The sequence below is a fragment of the Westerdykella ornata genome (genome assembly GCF_010094085.1).
Source record: "Westerdykella ornata strain CBS 379.55 unplaced genomic scaffold EI97scaffold_68, whole genome shotgun sequence".
Taxonomy (NCBI): Eukaryota; Fungi; Ascomycota; class Dothideomycetes; order Pleosporales; family Sporormiaceae; genus Westerdykella; species Westerdykella ornata.
Window position 1 is genome coordinate 1 of NW_022986918.1, and position 25,334 is coordinate 25,334.

Genomic DNA, 25,334 nt, shown 5'->3' on the forward strand with positions numbered 1-25,334 from the left:
AAATCTGACACATATAAAAGAAAGTACGTACAGCGTAAAGGGGTACTAACAGCTGAAGAGGGCCTGCGGCTAGCTACCCTTAAGGAGTTTGCAGCGCGTGGTGATGAGAAGAAGGCAAAGAAGAGAGCACGTGCTGATAAGGGTGAGCCTACTCAACGACGCTGTGGATGCTGCGGTGAGACTGGGCACAACTTGCGCACATGTAAGAAAGAAGTAGAAGTAGATTCTGAATAGATTGGCTTATTACGATTTTTGAAGATTGTTCATGGTTGTATTATACTGTCGTAAACAGTATGGATTTTGGTAGGGTCTTGGCAAAAGTGGACGGCTCGCCCGTGTGGACGGCTCGCCCGTGAGGTACGTTACCGCCAAAGCTAAGCACAGTAGACTACTGTTTATCCTGAGAAGCATGAAGTTATATGCTGAACACATAAAATCAATGATCATTACTCGTCGCTATATGCAATGCCCAGCGCTCCAATCGAGAAACAAAGCGAAACCAAAAAGGTATTTCAAACACGTACATATATCCAACAGCCAAACAACACCCTCACAATCCCCTCTCCACATCCGCACTCCTCCGAATCCTAAACCCAGTACTGACCCTCTCAGGTGGATGCACAGGCCTTGCAACATCAACCTCCACAGGCTTCCCATGGCCAAGCCCACCTCCATTGACATGACCGTGTTGCGCAGTGGTCCCCGTCCCTCGACTTGTTACTGGCAATAAGCTTTCTCCGCCGAGATACGGACACTGACTCTCGTAGCTTCTCCTACCTCGCGTGCTCCGTCCCGCACTGAGCGCCTGTTCGAGAGCGAAGGTGTCAACGACATAGGACACGCCGTCTCCCTTGTCGAGCGAGACGACAGAGCCCTGGCCTGCTGCAGAGTTGTTGCTGACTGCTTTGCCTCTGGATCTCTTATATCGCAGACCTAGGAATGGTCGCTTGACTTTCTCGCGAAAGAAGTCGCCTATGGCGTCGAGCTTAAGTGCTACGACAACGAGCGGGATGGAAATCGAGAAGCCGATACCGAACATGTACTTTGAGACGTAAGACAGCGGAAGACTGGGCTCAGAGCCGCCAGCGGGATGCGGAAATTCGCGGATATTGATTGTGAAGATGGCGGCGATGAATGATAGGGGAAGAAAGACAATGGTGACGATTGTGAAGACCATGATGGTTTGAGACTGGCGAGCGGTACCAGCAGCTTGGTCTCGCGCAAAGCGAGCTTCGAATGCGTTGGCATGCTTCTGCTTCAAGTCCAGCAAGTCAGTGATACTCTTGTAAATACGTTCGGCTTGCTTGTCCATGCGATCGATATCCTTCATATGAACGTCTATAGTCTTAAGTTGGTCGCGGAAGCGGCGTTTGATTTCGGTTTGAGATTTGTGCTCCTCGCGGTAGATGTCAGTTATCGCGAGTTCCAGATCAGGGAGAACGGCCCGTTGGTCTTCTAGCACCTTGGCGATCATGTTAAGCTCATCGCGAATGTCTTTGGCTTCGGCCAAGAGATCGGTTTCTGCGCCGATGTCGAGGAGCTTGTCGACGAAGAGCGGCGCGTGGGCGGGTCCCTGCATATACTTGTCCTCATGGATAGGGTCCTCAGTCAGGGCATGGTTATGCGAGTGAGGAGTAGAGGCGTGCTTGTTTTGGTTTTCGATTACTCTTACTTCAGCTTCTAGGTGGCGCGAGAACCGCGTAGGGCGCCGATGATGTTGTAGCCACTGTGATGCCTGGGCTGAAGCGATGTTGAACTCCCTAAAGAGCTTGGTCTCTTCCTCTGTCGCATCACCGATTGATGCCTCGAACATGTCGAGAAACTGGTATGACGTCTCATCCGTGCGGTTGCGATCGAAGACGGCGATACAACGACCCGTGATGATAAGTGCGAGGTCGTACACTGAGCGGACGGGTTCCCGGGTTTTGCTGTTGATGTCCTCAATGATGGCGTCCAGGACATTGAGAGGGTCATTTTTCGGTTGCTGCCAGCGCTGTGGGAACGCGGTCACAATTAGGTCCTTGCCCAGTACCCACATCCAGAGCTGGTCCACCATGAACACTTTGGGATCTACATCGCCATCTTGGAGAGACTGCGATTTCCCTCTGAAGCGGTCTTTCATCTGATAGCGGTATACAACTTGGTCCTCATCACGCGATTGTGTATCGATATTATGGTAGTAAAACTGATCCAGCGTACGGCGAACGTGAAGTGAAACAGTTGAGCTCGACAAGTGCGCTCGCAGCAGCATCTCATCATATGTTGAAGGCCGCTTGAACGGAACATTCCGACCTTCCTCTATCTCTCGCTTTTTCCTGAGCATTTCGGCACGAGCAATAGCGGCCTGCATCGCCTGACGCCGTCGATTTGTTTCGAAATGCAGATAAGGCATGAAAGTAAAAATGTTCCCCCTCGCAGTGGTCGTGGGATCTTTTCTCCCAGGGCTGCCCGGGGATCTCAGATGCCCACTGCTTGTTAAAGGTTGACTTGCTTTCCGTCGGGCATTGTGGTCAGTCTGCCTAGTCGGTGTTTCCGTCCCTCCACTCTTTCCCTGGCGGCCGCCGCTCCATTTGGCGTTCTTCTTTGGCTTTTCCTTGCCTTTGCCAGATTCCTTCTTGTTGTTACTCGGCCCAGCATTAACTGAGCTACGTGTCCAATCCGTCTGATCTGTACTTAAGGTGTCGGTTCGAGCAGGCGTTCTCGGAGTACTGGGATCCTGGGCCCCTGCGGTGGTATTAATACCGAGCCCACCGCTGCCGTTGATGACAATTTGAGGCATGCTATGCTCCGCAGCACTATCGGAGAAGTCCGACTCCTCTGTATGTTTTGGCGCTCTCGGCGTGCTCTGGCAGAGGGGTCTCATGAAATGAGAATGTATCTGCTGACCACGATGTTGATGATTGAAGGACCGCTCCAACGCCTTGAAGCCTTCAACATCACTTGCGCCTTCCTCTATGAAGGCCTTGGTAAGGATTGCTTCGACCCATGCCATATTGTTGGCCGGGAGATGTATCCATCGGAAGTTGGTGGCTTTGGAGTCCTTGGGAAGGATTGAAATAGCAGGCTTTCGTGGATTGACTGGGTCACGGCCGTACAGTAACTCATACACCGTACGTTTCCTAACTTTGTTCTCGTTATGGAAGTTTCCAAAGTCCACTATCGTCGCGTTGAACCCGTTGCATGCGCCCAAAGCATCCTCACTCAGCGTTTCGACATTGTTAGAGGGCGCAAGGAGAGAGACGATGTCCTTCCTTTTGCTTTGAGCAGCGCGTAGGAACGGCGTGATGCCGAAGTTATCTCGAGCAGTCCGCTTCAGGTCTTTCCGCTCCATCAGACACTTGACGACTTCCAAGTGACCAGCTTGTGCGGCAACATGGAGAGGCGTCATTCCGTTCAGCAGCTTCGCATTCAGTTCTGCGCCAGCTTCCAATAGCATCTTCACAATCTTCACGTTGTCCTTCTCGCAGGCGTTGTGTAGAGGGGTCCATGATCCGTCGCTCTTTGCTCTTACATCTGCGCCATAATGGAGCAAGAGCTCAACAATATCATCGCGTCCATGCGAGACGGCCAGGTGCAAACTAGTCTTCTCGCGTATTTCAACAGCGTTCACTTGGGCTCGAGGAAGTCGAGGCCTTGTGAGTAACATTTCGCACAACTCCTTTTTCCCTGTTACGGCGGCCCAATGCAGCGGACTTCTCTTCAATCCATCTTGACCCTCTGGTCCATCAATAGCAATGTTTGTCTTTAACAACACTTCGATAACGTCACGACCCCAGTTGCAGTGCTTATCGGCAGCCAGGTTATGGAGTACATTCCGTCCTTCGTTATCCTTCTTATTGACATCGGCGCCGCAGCGTAACAGCACTTCGACGATATGGAAGTGATTTCGCCAGGCTGCGGACATTAACGCCGTGCGTCCCTGCTTGTCGCTCGCGTCGACATTGGCCCCAAACTTCAGTAGAAGCTTCACGATGGCCACATGATTCTTCTCAATGGATCTGAGCAGCGGGCTCACACGTCCTGTCGCGGCCCCGTCGGGCTTCGCACCGCTTTTAAGGAGGTATTCGGCGATGGCATCGTTTCCGCGCTCGGCCGCGCGCATCAAACCGATTCGAAGGAGATGCTCGGTCGGTTGCGAATGTGCCTTCGCATGCTCGATAATCGCGATCGCATCGTCAAGTTTCCCATCTTCAACAGCCTTGAGCAGGCGGGGCTCAGCGCGGACTTGGTGTTGAGATCCTCCATCACTGGAGCGCGAAGGGGAGCGGGCCATGGGATCTATGGGCGCATGTTGTGTAGGGAATGGAAAGTACGTTGCGCTTCGAGAAGACAGGCGATTGAGGAGACTATGGCGGAGCTGATTGCCCACTTTCCAGTGCGGTAGCACAACAGTAATTCCAAGGCCAGGTCCTTTGTCCCCATAATGTTGCAGTTGCACGACACCCCGGATCCGCGCCAAGGCAGATCATCACGTGGAAGCTTCGATGCTGACGGGCTTGAGTATTGCTTTTTGTCGGTCTCTGCATCTTCAATATTCCGAGAGCCGTTCCTGTGCCTGGGCCAGAGGCAGCCGAAATGTGGTTCAGATGAATAGGAGATGGAGAACTCGGGTGGCAAAGATCAATATCAATGCCGAGCTTAACCACCAGCACCACTTCGGGCCGGCTAATTCATTGCCAACTCATTGAACGATCAGGACTTTCGTGTGCTGGCAATTCCACTATTTAGGGAGTCTGCGAACTTGGAAACAGGGTGGCGGGTCGTTGACAATGGGGAAGTTAGGATTCGATGTTGGTGGACTGAAGCAGGGAGAGTACAACAGGTTTCCATTGCAACCTATGCGCTCGTCCCACGTCGTCCCCTCACGAGCACGGCCCTCCCTGACCCGAACATATACGCGCTGGCATGTCTCCAGAGTTGTCACAGTTCTATTGATTCTGGCAGGCTACTCTCTCCTCTACCAGACGCCGATAATGTACTCCTCCGCCCAAAACACCGATTCCGTCTTCCTCCCCTTCGTCCATCCCTTCGGAACAAAGGGCATACCTTTGCTCAGAGCAACAGTGGGTGGTATGGACCTGGATCTTCCAGTGGACACAGGCTCTACCGGTCTTTTGATCGGTGCTCCTCTTCTCCCAGAGATCGGCCCTGACGAAGGCACTCCCGTCCATCACTACTTCACCAGTAGCAACATTCTGTACAGAGCACGCTTGGTGGAATTGTCCGTTACCTTCCACGGCCCCGGAGGGTCCAATGCTACTGCTGAGGTGCCCGTCCTGGTTGTTGATGAAAGCGAGGTATGTCCATGGTACGACCCAAATGTGGACACGTTCGAATGCCCTTACAATCCCAACCATCCCAAACCGGTATTGCGAGATACGTCGAAAATAACATACATGGGCGTTGGTTTTGGAAGGAACGGGCTTGCAGACGGACAGCCAAGCGCATCTCCTCGTGCAAATCCATTCTTGAATATTATAGCGATCAATGGTAAAGCACCTCCTCCCAGTAGTTTCGGCCTCGGCTATACCATATCCACGCAAGGGGTCACTCTGGGCCTGACCAGGGAAAATACCGAAGGGTTCTCGTTCATGCCCCTGAAACGTGGGAAAACGCACCATGAAGATCCGCGAGACTGGGCCATGGTTGAAATGTGCTTCAGTGTCGCCGGCCAGGGCAACAACTGTGGCACTGCCCTCATAGACACTGGCATCGAGCACATGTACCTCCGGACCGACGTAGGAGTGGAGACGCCAAACATAACCATCCGGAACCCGAAGAAAGACGGTTTCGCTAAGTGGGTGAGGAGGGTTTCACTCGGTACGCCGATCACTGTTGGATTCCCATCCTTGGATGACTCCGCGCCCGCACGGTACTCCTTTACCGTTGGTCAACAATCCCCTTTGGCGCCCAGCCACGTAATTCCCGAAATTCAAAGGGCTCCTCCGTACATCAACACGGGACGAAACTTTCTCTTCGGATACTCAATCGCCTTCGATGCATTCCTTGGGCGATTCGGATTTCGGCCTGTTACCGGAGGCAGCTCCTCAAAACGCTTTAAGGCGGAGATGCATCCGCGGTCTGTCATTTGACCGTTGTCGATCGCATGGGACTCTTGTAGTCATTCCTCAGCTCCCGATACTCTTCCAACGCTTTCACGAGCACTTGATGCGCTTGCGCGCCGTCCATGGAGCCCCCCACCACAATCGCCGCAGCAACCCCCTCCACGCCTTTTACAAAAACGGGATATCCACCTCCTTCTAGCGTGTACTTGCTTCGCTCCGAATCCGAAAGCCCATAGTGGCTCGCAAATTGCTGGCCATCCATACTGAACTTGCAACCCATCCACCAAGTGCTGTGGCCCCATCTTAGCACTGTAGCCTTCTTTTTCTCAACCCATATCTCGTCGTCTGGCATCATTCCGGGCATACTCGGGGCATGGAACAGTGTCTGGTTCGACACCAGCGAAATGTGGATTATGGCGGTTGCGTCTGCAGTGCGCAGCGCGTTGCGAAGGATATTTCCGATCACCCAGGCATGCTCGCACGTAAAATGCGAGAACGTGAAGGATCTCTCCTCACGCGCGAGGTCGTTGAGCGAGCGCGTCGGTGAAGGCAGTCTGTCGAGCATAACGGCGCGGTCTTCTTGTATGTCTATGGCTCTGACAGCATACATCGGGGTCATGAATACATATGGCGAGGAGAAGTAGGTATCCGGTATCGCGGCTTGTTATAATAAATAATAGAAGCGCTCAATAATGCTGAGAAGAAAAGGCGGATGAGCATCTTATTTAAAGTTTCGCACAACCTCCCACGCCACGCCGTCAGCCACGGTAAGCCGTTTCAACTTCCGGTGCCGGCGCCTTGTCTCCGTTGCACCAGATCGGCACGTATGCGATTATGAAACGGCGACCCATATACCAGGATAGCGGCCTTATTTAGGCCCTTTGATGCGCCGCGGCGCAGTTGTTACATGTCTCTAAACTACCGCCATGTCTGTTACACGCCGCATTTCGCTGTTTCTTCCACTTGTTGTCCCCAGTGTGAATGCGTAAGGCACACGCATTCCATTGCCCTTAGTCGCGTTTCATTATGGAGAAGATTGTCTGTGCATATCCGCCGGTATATCGGTTGATATTTGGGTGCTGATGTGCTGATGAGCTTGCATGTTTGGTGTTTCTGTGTGAGGTGTGAGGGGGCCAAAACGGTCCCGGGTGGGCTCCAAGTTACTGTGTGGTACCTTACCCGAACGGGTACTCCCTATTCCAAAGTTATCTTACTACTGCCTCTTTACATCCAACTGAACTCTCCACCTACACTTCCTCTGTACTAAGTACAGCTTCGTTCGCAATGGATCGAATTAATCGACCATCGGGGACGCGCAGCAACACAGCAGACTCTCCCATCCGCGTTGTAGCACCACGATCTACCTGTAATAAACTTTAGGAGAATGCTCTACGGAGTGTTTATAGAATAAAAAGGTAGTAGCCAACTGAGTTGCGCTGACCGAGTAATTCAACCTACAGAGAGACAAAGTGCCGGTGGGTGTTATCAGAGCCAGATCCCACAAGGCCGTAGTACTACTCTAAGGGATATCGTTAAGCGCGAGGAGACGATGTCCATAATGTCGTTGGTTTACTTCATTGGGCTAAGAGAGTGTCCGCTTTTTCTGCGCATGGACTTATGCCATAGATGAATCTAACACTGCAAGATTTCGATGACCAAGTGTCGCGGTGGGCTTTCATCCCGGTTTTATGGAGAGAGGAAACAGCCTAGGCACGCTCGAAAAAAATCATGCCTGCTTTGCTAGTATAGCGATCTTTCTGTGAGTTTAGGCTGCTGGTTGTGTTGGACCTAGGTAGCAACCCTTGAGGAGATGGGATTGATGAAAGGAGCGTGACTTGGATTTAGGCGCTCGACCCACAGTGGCTGTTATAATGCAGTTTTGCAGCTGATGAACGTCTAGTGTTGAGGTTCTGGAATGTTTCTGAAAGCCGAAATTCGGGGAAGGGATGTGGAGCTCTCCAGAACTTTAGCTGGGCGAACGACACTGGTCAACTATGGTATGTTAAATTGTTAATCCTTGAGGGTGAGGATAGAACTGGCGGCAATCTACTGAGGGTGAAAGCGTACGTCACAATCAGTATTGTACCATGACAACTTTTGGGGGATTTTACACTGAAGCCCTTGCTCGGTCGTCCGCTTGTGTATTTCGAGACAGAGAGCGGAGCGCATGGTCACACCATCAAGATGATCCAGCAAGAGTGGATTCCAGGTTCTGCGAGGATAGGGAAACACAGCAACGGTGAGGAAAACCTTACGGGGTTTTCGACGTCCAATTTCCAATGGCACCAAGGTTTGCGAGCCGTTCTCGCAACCTCTGCAAAGAGAAGAATATCGTCTTCAATGGAAAATACAATAACAGGCTGGAATCGCCACTAGACCGTCGTTCCATTGGTTGGCAATTTGTAACACTTCTCTTGTGAGGGGATTCTTTCGCCCTGGTCCCACTACAGGGAGTCAGCATTGATGAGGTCAGTAACTACCTCGAGACAACTCTTACATGTTCGTGCACACAGCCGTCAACCCAGCGCCATCTATCCGTTGTAGAGTATCGGGCATACGACATATTGGTGGAAGCATCGAAACACCACGCCGTATTCTTCTCAGTCCCTATCTTTCTGCCGCCGCAGAAGAGAGGCCAAATGGTGTTCGGACCGCTTGCATATCCCGGCGTATTTTGCTTACATACTTTCAGTTATGTCGTTCGCGAGCACATTCTGAAAAGGGCGAAGCTCACTTTGTAAACTGAATCGATGAGCGAAAACATAGTCCTGGGATCGCCGTCCACCACGAATGCACGGTAGAACTGATACGCTCGTTGAGCCGTCTCCTCTACAGTGACGGAGGAGTTGGGTTGGCAGAGAACGGGAGGGGTCTTCAGGTGGCACAGATTCTCCCTCTTGTGGAGACTTCCATCGAAATTGGATGGCGACGCGAAGACCGCGAAGGGCGCGAATATGCCTGCGGTGAGAAGCAGTGAAACGTGCATTCTGACCACTTGCTGCAAGTCCGTAGAAAAAAAGAGGTAGAGTGCATGAAAGATTGAGGATTGATCAGGCACTTTATATGGCTCGGTAAGTCGGACAAGCGAGATCTGTGTGAGGCACATTGCCGGTCTGCTTTTACTGGAGTATATGGCGGTTAATTACTCCTACCAACTGCTAGGCCCTCTGACTTGGGGGTTTTAATTAAGGATCTTGGCATGTCTGCTTCGACTTAAAAACAAGTATATGGACACTAAATCTAAGGGTAAGGCCAAGTGAGGGGTAGGAAAACACAAGGATTGGCATTAGGACAGTGCTCTAATCATAATATCAACTGTAGTATAGGCTGGTTGAAAGTCTTCGGAACTTTCACAACGCAGAGAATATGAAACTAGTCGTCTATTAGTTGTAAGATTACTCTCCGACCGTCGCCTAATCTGGCGCCCCTACAATATTGTTATCCCTACCGCTGTTAGCGGCTACTTTATCAAGGTAATAAATCGTCAACGTCTCAAACTGGGCTACGATAGAAGTAGAAAAGAGTTAAAACATTACGACAGAGACGGCATATACCCATATTCACGGTATCAGTTGTCAAACATCAGTTTTCTACGGAGTGATTGGGTTTTTTCAACATGCCTTACTGTGTATTATGTCCAATGCATACGCCCACATTATAGACCATCACATGCATGTCACTGCAAAGTGATGTTGATCGAAAGAAATGGTAACCCAGCCTCACGTCCGAAACGACATCGCAACTCCCATACAAATGCATAAACGAATCGCCTCACGACACCTTATATCCACCCACTTTTTGGTAGTACTGGCCGCTTGCTAACGAGTACCTGCCCGAGGGGTAGAGTGAGCTGCCGGAGCAGATGAGTGCTTGACCAGTGGAGCTAATAGAAGTCGCCCGAGCCTTGTAAACATCAGAAATAGGAAGCCGACCACCATCATTCCAAACCAAACAAAGAAAAAGAAAGTGGCAACACAAAACAGAAAGGAGGCCCATAGAAAGGGAGGGCTTTCGGCCAGCTCTGCGGCGGGATTCTCGCGAAGTAGCAGCGGCGTAATTGTCGTTGGGGCAGGAATTCCAGGAAGAGTTGGTCGAGGGAAAGGGCCGTAACTGTCGAAGTAGGGATCTGGATTGTTGATCATTTGTGTGGGAGTGAAGGCGGAGAAGGTCGGATCCACGACCTCCAAGAAGAAACCACCGTCGACAGCGACCAGGTATTTACCAAGGATTTTGCTTGTTCCGATGAGAGTGGTAGGTCCTAGCTTGCCATATTCTAGAAATTCCGCTGCCCTCTTGTTTGCGACCTCCTTCTTTTTGGCCTCAGTAAGCGCAAGCTCCATCGTATAATAACGCATCACCTGGTCCACCTGGTACCAGTATCTTCTCTCATGCTCCCCGCCTTTGAGTCTTGCGTAGAGCTTGCCCGCTCGGATGCACGTGAGTGTTGGAGCCTGGCATCCGATTTCCGCCATAGAATAGCGAAGCCCATGCATGTTGAAGAGATACAGTCCGGAATCGATGACATTGTCGGCGTACTTGTCTACGGTGAAAAGAGAGGCGCGATGAAGGGAGGCCAGGGTCATGGTTGTTGGTAGTTTGGAACGGCGACGCCGTTGTGGTGTGGAGCGTAAGGCAGTTGTGATGTCGGTTGGAGGGAAGGAACCCTGGGAACGTGGAACTGCGGTATATACGAAGGCAGTCTGCGTATGATTTTCAGTGTAGGTGACTAAGCAGCTCTCTTCGGTATACACGTATATAAAGTCGTCCTTTCACAGTGTCTAGCGTTTGAATCCAGCGTGAGAAAGGCAAGGCGCGTGTTGGGTTGAAAACCAGGATGCTTGGCCAAGTTTGGCAGAGAAGAAAATGACCCTGGGACGGGACACTTTCACAAATCCAAGTATGTTTGCTCCCCGAGTCAGAAAACAACTAGAAATAACGTCACGGTAATGAAAACCCCCCTGAGCCTTCGGACAGTCAGCCCTGCGCGGTATATTTATATCCCACGGGGCACCTGGAGGGAAGCCCCTAAACACTGGTATATGTATATATCACGTCGCATAAGGACATACCCGGTATAAAATAATACTGGATTCACGTAGAAACCAATTTTTTAATTCAATATGTGTCTCTGCAGATTCGTGTCTTCTTGGGCGGCCACTGGGTTCCCCAGACACCCGCGCTTGACAAATGTCGTTTCACTTCCGGTGAAAGGCGGCCATCACCACAATGACATCGCCTCGCACCTGAATAGCGACCGCGTCTTCGCACTCCGGTAAAACCTTCTGCCGTTAGCAATCGCTAATCTTGGCATACGAGTTATACTCTCGCCTGGCGACCTTGGTCCTTCATTTGCTCTCCTCAATCCAAATTCTGAACTCCACACTTTACCTCCATTGAGAAGTACAGCTTTCTCGTTTGCTTGCTTTGCGCATCTTGCTACATTCCTTCGTCCGCGCGACTTGCCATTATGGATCAACCGCCCGTTGTTGCAGAGGCCGTCAACCAGCTGAGCATGTTATCATTGTTCAAGCTGTTGTTCATGGATCTGTGCTTCGCCGCAATCATCGAGCTCGTCTTTGGCGGATTCGTCGCTCCCATGGATCTCCCAGCTTCCTTTGCCGATTGGCGTGGTGAACCCTGCTTCGTATGCGTCGTTATTGGTCTCCTTCTGGCTCAACTCATCGCGTCCGCCCACGGAGCCTTGGACAAGAAACCGTCTTTCCTGGGCAGCCAGAATGCTGGAATGGCTTCGAACAACCGCCTCGTTCTTTTCGAGCCTCGCAATCGTCACCAGATTCATGCACACTTTCCTGCCTCTACCGTGAAGGTCGACGGCTCAGCCGTTATCCTAGCTCACGCAATCACGGCCGCGCTGATGAGCTTCCTTCTCCAGTCTCTCGAAACCGATCCCTTCCACATGGTCATCTTTGCCATCACGCAAGCACCCGGCGCAGCCGTGGTCTCGTTTATCGCCTCCACATCAACCATATATCCTACCTCCTGCGACCTCGAGGGAGCAGTTCGCATCTGGATTGCGACCTCAATCTTGGCCTCCGATCAGCCAAAGAGGCTGCTCACCTATGAGCAAAGAGACCATCAACAAGCTCGGCGCTCCTGCATAAACATCCTTTCTCAAATCCCCGCGTGCTTCCCTAAGTTCGCTTCAGCTCTCATACTTCATCCTGGCAATGCATGGCGGAAACCCATGCTTCATTATCAAGAGAGAATGGCAAGGACCGCAAAACACCCAGGATCCAAAACGGTAGTGGTATGCTCTCCGATGGAAGGCCATCATTGGCAACCACAGTTCACTAACTGCCATTTCAGAATCAGATGGTTCAAACCCGACCTACTGTTCCCTGCATTGAGAATCACCCCGACGCCATCCAATCGCCTTCCTCTCCCACAAATATGTCTCTACACGATATCTATCTCACTGTTGTCATTCCTGTATGTACTCCTTGAGTGTTTATGGCTTACTTCGAATATGCTTATAAACCACCTAGAGGATCACAAAAACAGGTTACGGTTTGGAGCATTCGAGATGGGCAGTATCTGTACGGTTTTCTCAGATCCTGCCCTCTTAAGGTTATACTAACTTGTGCGAAGGCGGTTCCGACTTGCGAATCAATCAACAAGCCGGCTGCTGCGACACTCAGGAACGTTTCATCCAAAGAGCAACAGGCTCTATTTACGCAGGACTTGGAGTCCACCAGGCCGCCTACAAAGGGTCAGCTATCCGACCGCAGAAAAAAGATCGTTAAGGTTGTGGATACTACACGCAAGAATACGAGCGGCGTTTCTGTCACGACGGATGCGAAATCCATGCCCAAGGAAACTTCCACGGTCAGGGTCTTGCGCACCTCCCAGACCGCGCGGAACCCCATCTCGTTGAGCAGTCCCAGCTTGGCTAGCACTTCCATTACCTCGAGCTCCAGCAGTGTCTCCGACTCAGCGACTTCCGAGGGCTCGGTCACGTTTCCGTCCTTCACCATTGCTGCACCTCCCCAAACTGCAAGCTCTATGACACCTACTTCACGTGGGAGAAAACGCAGCGTCGCTGAAATCGACGATGATGAAGAGCCTGATATACTGTTAGACGCAGGAGGGGATGTCCTCATGGATGAATACAAGGAACCGGACGTCATTCCCTCTCCGGAGAAGAAGTACCGTCTATCATGCGGGAAGGCCGTTCCTTCGTCGTCTTCTGTTTCGCCTCCTAACTCACCGGTAAAGCTACGACCGAGCTTCTGCTGGGAGATCGCGCATTCACCGCTGTCTTGGGGAGGTTGTGGACAGCAATCGCATGGCCAGCCTCTTTGGGGGATCGTGCGCTTTTGAAGTTTGTATGCCTGGTTCAACTTTCGATGTATGTTGTAGGTGAGCGCTGCTGACCCGCAATGAAGAAGTTTGTATTAACATTTGACAGTGATTATGAGCTTCTGTTTGCCTTCTCCCATTGTTTTTGGTAGGGTTTAAGAGGCGGTCCACATCTCGCATTTCATTATGTTAGATGCCTTTTGGGGCTTGCTTGGTTAGGTTTCGCCGTCCAATCATACAGATGCTTTTCGTTCTTACGACTGTCTGTCCGACCTTGCGGTCTGAAGGGGACGATGTTAAGGCGGGATTTCCTTAGTACATTCGCTTCAAATGTTGGGACGGAATTATTGGCGTTATCCGAAAGTGCGTTCCTCAGGCAATTGGATGGAGCTCATAGCTTCCAAAGCAGAGACTGTGATCCGGTGGTGCTCTCAGATGAGACAGAGAGTTGAGCATTGGATGCTCTTAAAACGCTTGACGATGGAAAATGTAGCTGTCAGGTCCCCTTACAGCTGAAGCAAACTGTTTGACGCACAAGTGATAATTACATGCTAACAGCAAGACAACAAGAGCGACGATCCATCCACACAATTGGACTCCAAAAATCCAAGATCACAGCCACCTCTCATGTCTTCAGCTCTCTTATCTGGTGGTTCTTTGTCGCTTCCCGGTTTCCTTTCGGGAGTCAGTTGCGAGCGCCACAGTTGTGGCTGTGCATCCCCTCGATCGCAGCTTGCGCAAAGCCACCACCAGCGCAACGATATAACAACGACATCGACGTCCAAGTCCAAAATATAAAACCGTCAGTCTACTTTCATAGAGCACTTTTTCTCGTTATCAAGAAGAAAATGGAAGTCGACGCATGTACAGGTACAGAACATTCACGCCGTTCCGCCGACCTTCCCATCGCAGGACCATCGGACCTTGAATCCCCACCGCCACCGCTATACACCTCCCAGCCTCAGGACCCCGTCGTGGAACTCAAAATCCTACGGGAATCACTGCGGAAGGCCGCGGCCGACCTCCCTCTACCGCTCCTCACATACCCGCCCTCCAACCCGGACTCATCTTCAACAAACCGCGAAATCAACCTCCAACAAGAAATAATAACCTCCTTCTTCCTCGCCCTATCCAACAAAAACATACCCCTCACATCCGCGTTCCTCTCCTCCGGTCTCGTATCCGCAGAATCCACCGATAATCATGGCTGCACGCCTCTCCTCGCAGCCATTTCCACCGAGAACGTGGCCGTGGTAAAACTACTCCTCGACGCCGGCGCCAATGTAAACAGATTTAGTCCAGTTCCTTCCAACCCGGCGCCTTCCAATCACCAAAATTCCTACCTACAATGGAAGAAGAAAAAGAAACTGCTGCACGAAAAATATCCACCCCTCCGCACGCCTCTCATGCATGCCTGCACTCTAGGGTCTCTGCCTGTAGCTCGTATTCTTCTATCAGAGTACGCAGCCGACGACGCGCTCGTGGCGCCGGATGGGGAGACGGCGCTGCATCTCGCTGCCAAGCGTCGGCATAGGGAGATTGTTGCGTTTCTGCCTATGCGGAGGGCAGGGGGTTGGAAGAGGTGGAAGTGTAGAGTTGACAGGACGGTGGGGAGGAGGGTGAGGAAGTTGGGCAGGTGGATTGTTGCGCTGGGGAGGGTGTTGTTATGGGAGATTCCCAAGTTGCTGCTGTGGGATTGTCCTAAACATGTTATCCTGCCGGGTTTGAAAAAAATATGGAGCAAGAGGAAAGATCTTCCGAGGTTGACGATGAAGCTGTTGAAAGGGGTGTGGAAGGGTCTAAAGGAGGTGCCCGAAGCGCTATGGGAAGCCATGAAGCTGGTGCCAAATGCGGTGAAGTGGCTTACGAAGCTCATCTGGAACGCGATCAAGAGCCTACCTGGCGCTGTCAAGATTGCGTTGGTGTGGGCATGGAGTGGAGTCAAAGCCGCCGGAATCTCAACTTTGGAAATCCTCAAGCGGTTGGGCTCATTCCTCCATACGGTACTTTCGGCCGTTGCATCGTTCTTCCGTGGAATTACTCTACAGGACATCTGGAACGGCTTCGTCGATGTTCTTGAGGCTGTCTTCATCAAACTCCCCGCAAAGCTTTGGGATTGGATCGCCACGTTCGGCAAAACGACATACGAAATCATCGGAAAGTTATTCGGCTGCACAGGGAAGGCAATATGGTACCTTCTGCTGTGGATCTTCTACCTGCTCACATATGTCCCTCTCAAGCTTGTCAAGATACTGGTTGACTGCGGGAAAAGCGTTGGGAACGGCTTCCAGGAGATTCTCCTCTGGATCAATCCCAAACGGACAACGTGGGTCTGATCGAGCTCATTATTACGATACTCAATACACGCCCGTCACCTTTTTCTCCGCGAATTCCACGATAGTCTCAGACAGCTCCCTAGAGTTCTCAAGCTGCATCTAACGCCCCGTGTCAAACTGCCTCACCTCCACATCCGGCAAACGCCCCTGGTCGCTCCTCTCCTCCACAACCCTGAACATCGTTTCAGGCCTAGGCAGGTAATCACTTTTTTGCCGCGATGATCAGAATAGGGAAATCCAAAAATCATGCTCCTTCGGGATGTTGGCGACGATGACCCCATCGACATCTGCAATGGCGGCTTTGTACCAGTTCAAGGGGCCAGTGTATCCGCCGCGGAGCAGGATGGAGCTGTAGATATCCAGTTCTTGCTCGGAGATCCAGTTGGGTTTTGGCCCCTTGTCTCCAAAGGTTATGTATTCTATTGCTTTGGCAATGGGGCCCAGGTCTGTTTTCCAGACGAGGGGGTCTGCTGCGTAGAGCAATTACATGATAGTTGAGTTTCCAGTGCTCGACGAAATCCTAGTCACTGCAATTCAATTTGCGTTATTTGAATGTTTCGGTTTTCCAGCATGATGATGGGAGATCAACATTGATATGTTGTGGTACTGAGGCTCTATGCTGGTGGTTTCCCAAGGGTTACTGTTACTGAGGGTGGATGTTGGATGACTCGAGTCGATGATTTGGTATTATAGACGCCTATCTTGATAAGTTTGATGCAAAATGGTGTTGAGGATGGATGGGGCATGGTGGGAATGAAATGGTGCATGTGATGAATGCGTTCACTGCGATGCGCCATGGCGTAGCGTGGCATATGTATGAATTGGGATTATGTAGTGCCGTGTGTGCATCGAGAGTAACAAAGAGTCCATGTAAACGTGAAACTCCATGTGCGCTTTTGCTAGTTTGGGTTATGTCGTTACAGATAGATGGGTTCTGCTTGATCGGTAGGACATGTCGAACTATGCAAGCCAGCTCGTGAGTAAACTCCGACGATATCTTAACACCGTCCCGCGTTGGATTGTGAAGAAGGGTTGATATAAAAGAGTACAAGGCCGAAAAAGAGGTACGTGAGTTAGAAATATTCATGAGTTTTGACTTCAGTTTAACTGCCGATGTACCCTCTACTTCAGGCTAACAGCTAACAGGACTAGTTTCACAAAAGCCGAAGCTGCTTGCGCACGTAAATCTACATCTGTGCCTAATCCTACGGTAGAGTCACGTCTCTATCGCCGGTTAGTATAGACCCACATCGGTTCCACAACCCTAATGGATCCAACACCTAAGCAGAGACGAGATGCGATTGAACCTCTTGAAACTCTAATTAGTTATCAACCACAACAACGGTCCGTGGTAAGAATCGTCGCTTGAAGATTGCAAAGTGACCTGCATGAGTTAGTACTGCAGCCAAAATGCAAGATCGTGACAAACTATCAGTGTGGGACCGCGGATTCCTCTAATCACCGAATCTGGTCTAGCTGGCATTGCGTCAGAGAGAACCAAAATGGCATGCGGTAGGTAGGGCTGTACCCAACAACGCGGAAACCGAAGTATTCCTCTTTTCTTGACTTCTTAGGATAGACAGCTCCCTGACCCATGAACCATGTCCGTCCCACGTGGATACACAGCTGGGGACGCGGAAGCGTCCCGTCGGGCGCGCCACAGTAGCTAATTCCTTGACGGGCCGGCCCTGGCTCAGGACGATCTGGTCTTGGTGCGGCTTCTTGAAATGTCCGACATTTATACGATATCTTGTGTATTCAACTTGTATTTGTTGCTTTATGGGTGTGGTCGCTTATGGGCTGAGGTATGTGTTGGCTACTCGGCGCTTTTGGCCTTGTAGTGGATTGTCGCTATCGGCTGCACGTCTTCCGTCGGACGACAGATGGTGTTGCTCGCCGGCGAGGGCGAGTACGTGATATATCCTGAGAGGGAGTCAGATTGTATAGAAGCAGGAGTGCGCTCCCGGAACACGTAATGAAGCTAGTCCCATTCCCCAGCACCCTACTCCTCATCCCACATATACGTAAGCATGTGCTCGCCAGTCCAGAGCGGTGAAGATAGCAATGTAGAAGTCGTCAAGTCGTCATCGGGTATTAAAGCCCCAGAGCAAGGCCGAAAAAGTCAAAGCACGATCATCGCCCAGCCTGCATCACTTCACCTCATTTCCCAGTCCCAAGTCCCGTCGTCTTCACCAACAACGCCTTATCGTCGTCGCTCATGTTGTCGACCTTCTCCACGAGCAGCTTCTTCAGAAACGTGTTCTCGCGTTTGAGGTTATCGACTTCGGCTTCCAGCTTCTTGGTGCGTTCCTGCATCTCTCGTGTCTGCTCCAGCATCTGCTGCTCCCTCTGCTTCTTCTTCTGCCGGAACCTTGCGCTGGCGGCTTGATTGCGCTTGCGCTTGTCCTCGTCTGCATCTGCAATGATGGGATCCTCTGATGGAGCCGAACTGGCTGTGCTGTCGGGATACGGGGTTGTGTAAGGTGCGTATGTGGTCTGCAGCGGGGAGATGGCGCTGAGATCCTCGAAGCGCGGCGAAGTTACATCAAGATGGTGTGGGACTCCATTCATCGGGAGCGGAAGCGCGGGGTAGGGGGTCCCTTTCATTGAGCATCAGCGGACTGTTTGGACACCGAGAAGAGGAACCCGTAACAGATGAGGCAGAAGACTGGCAAGCGCGCGGTGAGATGACAGACGAAAAGGAATAAGACAAATGGATAATGGGAGGAGAATAATAGACGTGGGGGGAGCCATGGGCGTCCAGCTCATATTCGATGCGGAGGGAGTGGTGTTGGCAGGAGGCAGGTGAAGTCACGTGCGATTGCGTGCAAACTAGCGAGATGACGACATGCCATCTACGCTGAACCCCAGGAAATGCAGGAATCGCTGTGCAGGGCATTGTTGGAGCCATGGGGAACACTGCGGCGCAGCATGTATAACCATGGGAGGAGAGAAGAAGGTGGACGAGAGGGTGGAGAGCAGATGGAGGTCGGTAGCGACTTAGAGAAAATGAGGCGAGAGAGTATACCTACTGTGAAGGGCCTCGGAGCTCACAGGCACACTGTGCGACGCGAAGCCTGGGCCAAAATTGATGCCGAAATGCTCGTGCTGCGGCGAGATTGCAGGCGGTGCATGATGCAGTTCGCCGGGATGGGAATACCAGTCGGCGCCCTCCAGCAGGTTGGGATCCATGGCGGTGACGGGGCTGAATACTGGTTCAAGTCCAGACAAACTCGGATTTGCAGATGTAGCGATGAAGGTCGGCGCTCCAGACTCTTGATGTGCAGAACGCGACATTACTCTCCATCAGCGATCAAGGGAGGATCCGTGTATGGCAGTCGAGGCGGAGGTAGTCGTGGTTGGGAGGTAGAGTGGTGCGGGTGAAGGTGCAGGCGAGGTTGGGAGATGTGAGACGTCGTGTTGCATGGAGGGAGGAACCCGCAACCTATAAGAACCCCGTCCCTACATCGTGACCCCAAACGTTCAGCCCGCGTTTTTCTTCCCCACTCCGCTAGATTCTATGTACTCGATTTTTTGGAGCCCTCCACGGCTGCTTATGCAGGCATCCCGCCATGCGCCTTTCCGTCCCCGTTTCCTAGTTTCCTTCCCACTGCTGTTGACTGCTGTCAGCCAACCTCGAATCCGAACAGAATGCCATACTTCGGAGCTGCAGAGTTATCCCATCTTACTAGCCATGAGTGAGGAAAACCCTGAAAAGATCTGTATACCCATCGCTCGGGCTCTGCAGCTGTATGAAATTTCGGTTTTGTGCCTTTGTATCACTGCCTCCCCATTTGGAGAGTCCCCATGTCTCAACAACAAAGCATGCCCCCACGCCTACCTTCATCCGTACGTAAATATTGAAGAGAGCACCAATATGAGTCTGCCCACACCAGCGCTCCAGCCGCGCTAAAGAGAGAAATCGAACGTTTAAATCGTTCCAGATCCAGGCGCGACCCAAGTGACTTTGCGTCTTTTCAGGTAGTCTACAGCCATTGACGTCGCCTTGGTACCTATGTACCTAAGCCTGTCTCAGGAATGCTTGTCTGCCGTAAACTAGCAAACCCGTCGTCCCCGGTCTCATGCTCTCTTTCCCGATTAGGGCAAGCCTCCAGTAACCTAGACTGGTTGGTATTTGGTATGGCGTGCTATTGCATCACTTCTCACTTCCACCCACCGACTATGTACTGTGTAACGGATACTTGTAGACCTATTTGGATGTCGCCGACGGCCAGAGAAACAAGTGGCCTTTTTCAACAACCTAAGTCGGGAAACCCAAACACCAACAAAGTCAAACAATCTCTACCGCATTTAGGATGGAGAAATCGAGATACCTTGAGTACGGAAGGATCCTTAGGCCAGTGTTTTATGATAAGCTTTTATGATGTGCCACGTGACGATTCCCTTCACTGGTCAGGACCGCTCAGCAAAAGGACAGATTCCAAGGGCTGCATCGCTTGTCATACTGTATACAGTCGATCTAAATCCCACGAGCCTTCAAGAGAACTCTATTTTGCGTGGAGGCATGCAGCTGCCCAGGTGTGCTCCAGCGTGTGCTGGCTAGGGTGGAGGGCACCTGCACACCCTATTCAGTGCCAAGAGAATCCCCTTCTTTCCCGGATCGGGGTACGAATTCGTCTTGGAAAGCACGCCATCGAATACCTTCTTTTGACGACACAGAATCTTTTCCCCTTCTACATAACCTCCAACGCCTTCTACTATCGAGCACTTGTTGCGTCTACAGTTCTTTCGGACCGCGGCATCGACAACAACACACAACAACTCTCTCCGTTGTCTCTCTTGAACCCCGACCAGGTCAATATCCGAGAATCTTTCCGTTTGTGGCAGCGGCTCCCACTCGGTTTGCCTCCGCCCAGCGCCTAATGACAAATTTTCGTGGGGCGTGGTTTCTGGATGCCACCGTTCAGTTCTCGCCGCGGGATGGATTTCAGCTTCCCACAAGCACGGACTTTGGTTGCGGGTGGTCTCCCGTTCCTGCACATTGTCTGAGTGAGAAGGGCGTCTGCTTGAGGTTGCCCAGTAACTGTATCCTTGCGCCGGAGAACCCGGACGGGGCGTGGACGTGGAAGATTGAGTGTCCTCACTTCTGTTGGCCTCAGCACCCATCGCCACCTCCTTAGCGTCACATGGGCCATGAGAATGACTGGAGCGGATGTGACCTTTCTCAGCCTCTGAGGAGCCCATTTACAATGCCATGGCCAGTGACAGGTACATCCGCATTGGGCGTAAAGCAGTCTCTACATCTTGGAGCAACATTGCCCTCTCCTGTCTCACCACTGCTACGGTTTACTCAGAAGTGACACAAACATGAACAATGTTTTGCAGGAGCGACGGTTCAGATACTTGTATACAACATGTCTCGTTTCACGGCCACATTATACGATGGCTAAAACATTGTGAGCAACTCGGTTCGGACATTTTAAAAGCTGCCTCTGCTGATTTTCCAGTGAACTGCAACCGGAGTGGAACGGAACCTTACGTATACATCGCCAGGAAACTGAAATGTCGATTCAAACTCATTATGAGGCACTGGGGCTTGACCCAACCGCTTTGATGCCGGTCATCAAGTCTGCCTACAAGGCGCTCGCATTAATCTATCATCCCGACAACTCACACGGTCTAGAACCCGCCCAACGAGCCGAACACGCAGCCAAGTTCCGTGCGATTCAGGAGGCATACGACGTCCTCACAAATCCTGCGCTCAGGGCGGCATATGACCGTGAACTACAACGAGACGGAAACAAAGTGAACCTTGATTGCTCAACCTTTCATCATGCTCAACGCTCTCGAGCATTCAAGCAGAACGGTCGCCCCTCTGTGTTCATCACAACCCCTGCTGCGAAGGAGGCTTTACGGACACGTATCGAGCTACAGCTTGCGCAAATCAAAAAGGACCGCCTGAAGCGGGACTACGAAGATGCATCCATGGACCTCGCTGGGATTCAGATCACGTTGTCCCTCTGGCGAGACATGGCTGAAGAACGTGCGGACGATCCTATCGCATACTCGTACTGTTTGACTCAGATCCAGGAGTACGAGCACAAACTCAAAGTACGTGAAGCGGAGCAAGAGGCGTGGTTGAACGCCCTCGCCAGCCCGAAGACTGCTGCATCACACAAGGCTGATTCAACGCAAAAACAGCAACAAACCCATACCCATCTCCAGAACATTGCCAGTTCTCTTCGCAATGCGAGCGGAGAGAAGATCCAGGCTGAATCAACGCAGAGTCGTCGCACTGCCACCAAGCAATCTCACGAAACGAAGCGCCACCTCTCTGCCTCCCAGAAACGCGCCGAAACCGAACACCGAGAATCTGAAGAACAGATGCGCCGCGCTGAAGCGCGCAAAGCAGACAAGGCTCGCCGCGAAGCACTGAAGAAGCAACAGCAGGAGGCGAAGGCTGCTGCCATCCGCGCCGAGAAGCTGAAGCAAAAGCGCAAAGTACAGGAGGCTGCGGCAAAAGAGGCCCAGCGAATCAAGAAAGTTCGGGAGAAAGTGAAGCCTGGGACCCTGCTCACGAAAATGGATGATGAAGAGGCTATCGTAAACTGGCCACTTGTAGACACTCCTCTTGATAATGCTGTCGGTAGCAATACGGCTGCGGAGGTCGAGTGCGTCGAACGTAAGTCTAACGGGCGCATCAAGTGCAACGCATGCGACCATGGCCATGCGTCCTTCCGCGAGTGGAAGGAATGTAATGCAAACGCAAAGGGACGTGGCGACAAGGCGTTGGAGTCAAACGAGAATGGATTCTTCTGCATCGTCTAAAGCTCCAGGTCCTGTACTGCGTAGGGTTCTAACACCATTCGCTTTTTCCTTCTAACCGCGCATCACTTTCATTCCGTCCAGTTATTTCATCTCGCAATCTCCTCGACGGCTGCTATGTAGCGGACGTCTTCCATATTACAATGAATATACAGATTGTTGCACTTTTTCGATTCTCAACGTTTATTCAGTAATCCTCTCCTTCATATGTCGAAAAGCCTTCTATCATACATCTTTCCATGTTCATCTTATTTTCTCTACTATCTACACTTTCTGCAATCTTGGACGTATTACATTACTAGTATCTAGATTTGAGTGACCTTAGTTATGCTATTGCATCCTGGAAACGTGAACTTATCAAGGATGTAGATGAGCTTAGAATGGTACCGTAGTCGCGCGACGATTGTATTTAGAGAGCTAGACCTCAATGTCAAACACGGGGGTCTTTGCGCATACTTATTACTAGGGCTAATCTTCTTACGGACTCAGAATTGGCTCTTTGTGACGTTTACTTCATATAACGTGTTTCCCATGCGAGCTGGCACCCCCAAGCGAGCTGGCACCCCAACCAAGTTACATGTCTTTGCAAGCCTATAACTCAACACTACAACAAGATAGAGTAAATTGCAGGATACTAAAGTATTATTCAGACATATCGCTATTATTTCCATCCTCAATCTCTATGTTGCAGGTGCGCATATTGTGGCCAGTCTTGCTGCAATGTCTACAGCGCCTCTCTCCTGAAACCCTCTTTGCAGGCTTCTTACCCTCTCCCTCCTCACCAACTATCTCAGGAGCAATCAAATCAAGTACCTCACCAACAGTAAGTGTATCCTCTGTTCGGATATACTTTCTTTTGCACCCTTTTCTCTCTGTTGCAGCCTCAGCTACCTCTCGAAGCCCTGCCATTTCCTTGCACATCAACATCATTTCATGTGCTATCTTTTCAGCACCTTCTCTAAACTGATTGACAGCTTCAAGGATAGAAGCAGGTGAAGAGCTTTTGTGTCTTTGAATCCGATCGCAAATAAGTGTAGATTGAGCCTCTATCTCGTGGGCATTGTGTGGTGTTTTAGATTCCCATATGGCGTCCTGTGATGCTGGAGGTGTAGGCATATGAAAGACCACATCAAGCTTTGATAACACACCCTCAGAGTTGTATGGGACTAGTCCAGCAGCTCGGAAACTTGCACAGATGTGATCTCTAGAAAAGGCCTTATTAAAGGCCTCTATAAAGGCTGGCAGGAAGCTCTCCTTCTTAATATACTTGGTACTGTACTGTGCCAAGACTGAAATCTTATCTCCATATGCCTGCTTTAGTAGCGAGAAATACACCAAATCAAGTAGTTGCAGGATGTGCAACGAAAACAGTTTCTTCCAGTCCTCCTCTTCAGTCCCAGATGGGATGTCCATAAACTAGCTTACCATCTGACAGAAAAAAAAATGCAACGAATGAGATAGCATACAGAGAACAACAATCTTCTCCTCCTTGCAGAATTTGTGAAACTCGAATGACTGATGGCTTTCATGGCCGTCGACAATCAGTAGCCTGTATAAGCCTACACTATGAGCCTTTGTATGCATGTTGAAGTGCTTTAGCCATGCAATCGCAAGCTCATTTGATGTCCAGCCATTAGAACTAACCTCAAGGACCCAGTCCTGAGGTATATCGTGGTACCAGGAAGAGATAAGCACCTTGCCAGCGAAGATAACAAATGGTGGGATTGCCTAGCCTGCTGCACTGATGCCCTGGATTACAGTAACCCATTCGCAGTTGCCTGGCTGGATCCTCTTTGGAGTGCTCCACTTCTCAGAGCCTGTGAAAACCATCTGAGCCTTGATCTGACCCATCATGAAGCCGGTCTCATCGAAGTTGTAGGTATCTTCATCCTGGATGCCGTATTTCTCTTTAACAGATTGGACAAGTGAGAACCAAGGGCCTATAATGCATGGATCTTCGTTTAGAGCTCGCTGTCGATCGTACGAACAGCTCTGTCAAAGCTTGATCCTAGGTGTATGCTTGTTGAAGTTGTCAACCCAGTGGTGGCCTACAGGTGGTTGGCCTCGCTCTGTAAGCAGATCGTTGGCCATATCTTGAACCATAGTCCTCGTGGCCCCAATTCCTCTTAGATCTAGATCAAGTATGTATGCGACAATAGACTCCTCTTCTAGCTTGGTCAACCTCTTTGAATTGGGCTCACGGTCATGTCGTGAGAGTGCTCCAGCACGTCAGGCTTGAATAGGGCTTCGAGGAACATTATAGATGGTGGCAGCATGTTTTTCGCTTTCAATCTCATTATTGTTAATTGTTAATAGAGCAAGCTGTAAGTCAGCCTCGTTATAGTGCTTTTATGCATTGCGTTGTTGAGGCATTGTGGTTAGAAATTGTTAGGTTCAAAAAGTTGGTTGGGGTGCCAGCTCGTTTGGGGGTGCTAGCTCGCATGGGAAACACGTTATCAGTGTATTACTAGACTAAGGGGATACACCACATGAGTAGCACATGCCCGATGTGTTTAATGTTCACTAAAGTGAATCTCGGGTCAAACTATTCTATAAGCGAGAGACAAAAAGGCACTGTAAAAACAGATATATATCTGAAGGGAGTGATCTAGATGAGTTTGGTAGGTTGCGGTGATGTGTGGTAATGTACCTCATGGGTGAGCTGTCCACACGGGTGAGCTGTCCACTATGCCAAGATCTCACCAAATTGTACTATCAACTACAGTATATTTGTGATGCCTCCACAACACAATAATCTACCTTCTTCAAAAGAAGCTCGTGTACAGCTTGCGATCCAGGCTATTAAGCAAGATGCGAATATCTCTGA

At 50.8% G+C, this 25,334-nt stretch overlaps 8 protein-coding genes across 8 annotated transcripts; 5 read left to right on the plus strand and 3 right to left on the minus strand.

The window, feature by feature from the left end:
• Window positions 1–4,973: 4,973 nt before the first annotated feature.
• On the plus strand, window positions 4,974–6,092 carry EI97DRAFT_388200 (uncharacterized protein; the record flags this gene model as incomplete). Its single annotated transcript, XM_033796168.1, has 1 exon — window positions 4,974–6,092. One exon carries the CDS (start codon window positions 4,974–4,976, stop codon window positions 6,090–6,092), a length of 1,119 nt encoding a protein of 372 aa, XP_033648841.1.
• Window positions 6,093–8,437: 2,345 nt separating this feature from the next.
• Window positions 8,438–9,051, minus strand: EI97DRAFT_388207 (uncharacterized protein; the record flags this gene model as incomplete). The annotated part of the gene is made up of 3 exons (XM_033796170.1): window positions 8,438–8,509; window positions 8,563–8,742; window positions 8,800–9,051. 3 exons carry the CDS (start codon window positions 9,049–9,051, stop codon window positions 8,438–8,440), a joined length of 504 nt encoding a protein of 167 aa, XP_033648842.1.
• Window positions 9,052–9,478: 427 nt separating this feature from the next.
• On the minus strand, window positions 9,479–10,648 carry EI97DRAFT_446725 (uncharacterized protein; the record flags this gene model as incomplete). The annotated part of the gene is made up of 2 exons (XM_033800049.1): window positions 9,479–9,567; window positions 9,895–10,648. 2 exons carry the CDS (start codon window positions 10,646–10,648, stop codon window positions 9,479–9,481), a joined length of 843 nt encoding a protein of 280 aa, XP_033648843.1.
• Window positions 10,649–11,513: 865 nt separating this feature from the next.
• EI97DRAFT_505080 (uncharacterized protein) lies at window positions 11,514–13,469 on the plus strand. Its single transcript, XM_033802863.1, has 3 exons — window positions 11,514–12,333; window positions 12,393–12,515; window positions 12,675–13,469. Exons 1-3 carry the CDS (start codon window positions 11,533–11,535, stop codon window positions 13,404–13,406), a joined length of 1,656 nt encoding a protein of 551 aa, XP_033648844.1. The 5' UTR covers window positions 11,514–11,532; the 3' UTR covers window positions 13,407–13,469.
• Window positions 13,470–14,233: 764 nt separating this feature from the next.
• Window positions 14,234–15,721, plus strand: EI97DRAFT_388201 (ankyrin; the record flags this gene model as incomplete). The annotated part of the gene is made up of 2 exons (XM_033796169.1): window positions 14,234–14,686; window positions 14,741–15,721. The coding sequence occupies 2 exons, from the start codon at window positions 14,234–14,236 to the stop codon at window positions 15,719–15,721; spliced, it is 1,434 nt and encodes a 477-aa protein (XP_033648845.1).
• Window positions 15,722–17,881: 2,160 nt separating this feature from the next.
• Window positions 17,882–18,331, minus strand: EI97DRAFT_388211 (uncharacterized protein; the record flags this gene model as incomplete). The annotated part of the gene is made up of 1 exon (XM_033796171.1): window positions 17,882–18,331. A coding segment is annotated over one exon (450 nt), but the record flags the coding sequence as incomplete, so codon positions are not given.
• Window positions 18,332–18,461: 130 nt separating this feature from the next.
• Window positions 18,462–19,250, plus strand: EI97DRAFT_286940 (uncharacterized protein). The gene has a single exon (XM_033794412.1). It carries the CDS (start codon window positions 18,596–18,598, stop codon window positions 19,103–19,105), a length of 510 nt encoding a protein of 169 aa, XP_033648847.1. The 5' UTR covers window positions 18,462–18,595; the 3' UTR covers window positions 19,106–19,250.
• Window positions 19,251–21,209: 1,959 nt separating this feature from the next.
• Window positions 21,210–22,617, plus strand: EI97DRAFT_488522 (DnaJ-domain-containing protein). Its single transcript, XM_033802202.1, has one exon. It carries the CDS (start codon window positions 21,245–21,247, stop codon window positions 22,508–22,510), a length of 1,266 nt encoding a protein of 421 aa, XP_033648848.1. The 5' UTR covers window positions 21,210–21,244; the 3' UTR covers window positions 22,511–22,617.
• Window positions 22,618–25,334: the final 2,717 nt, after the last annotated feature.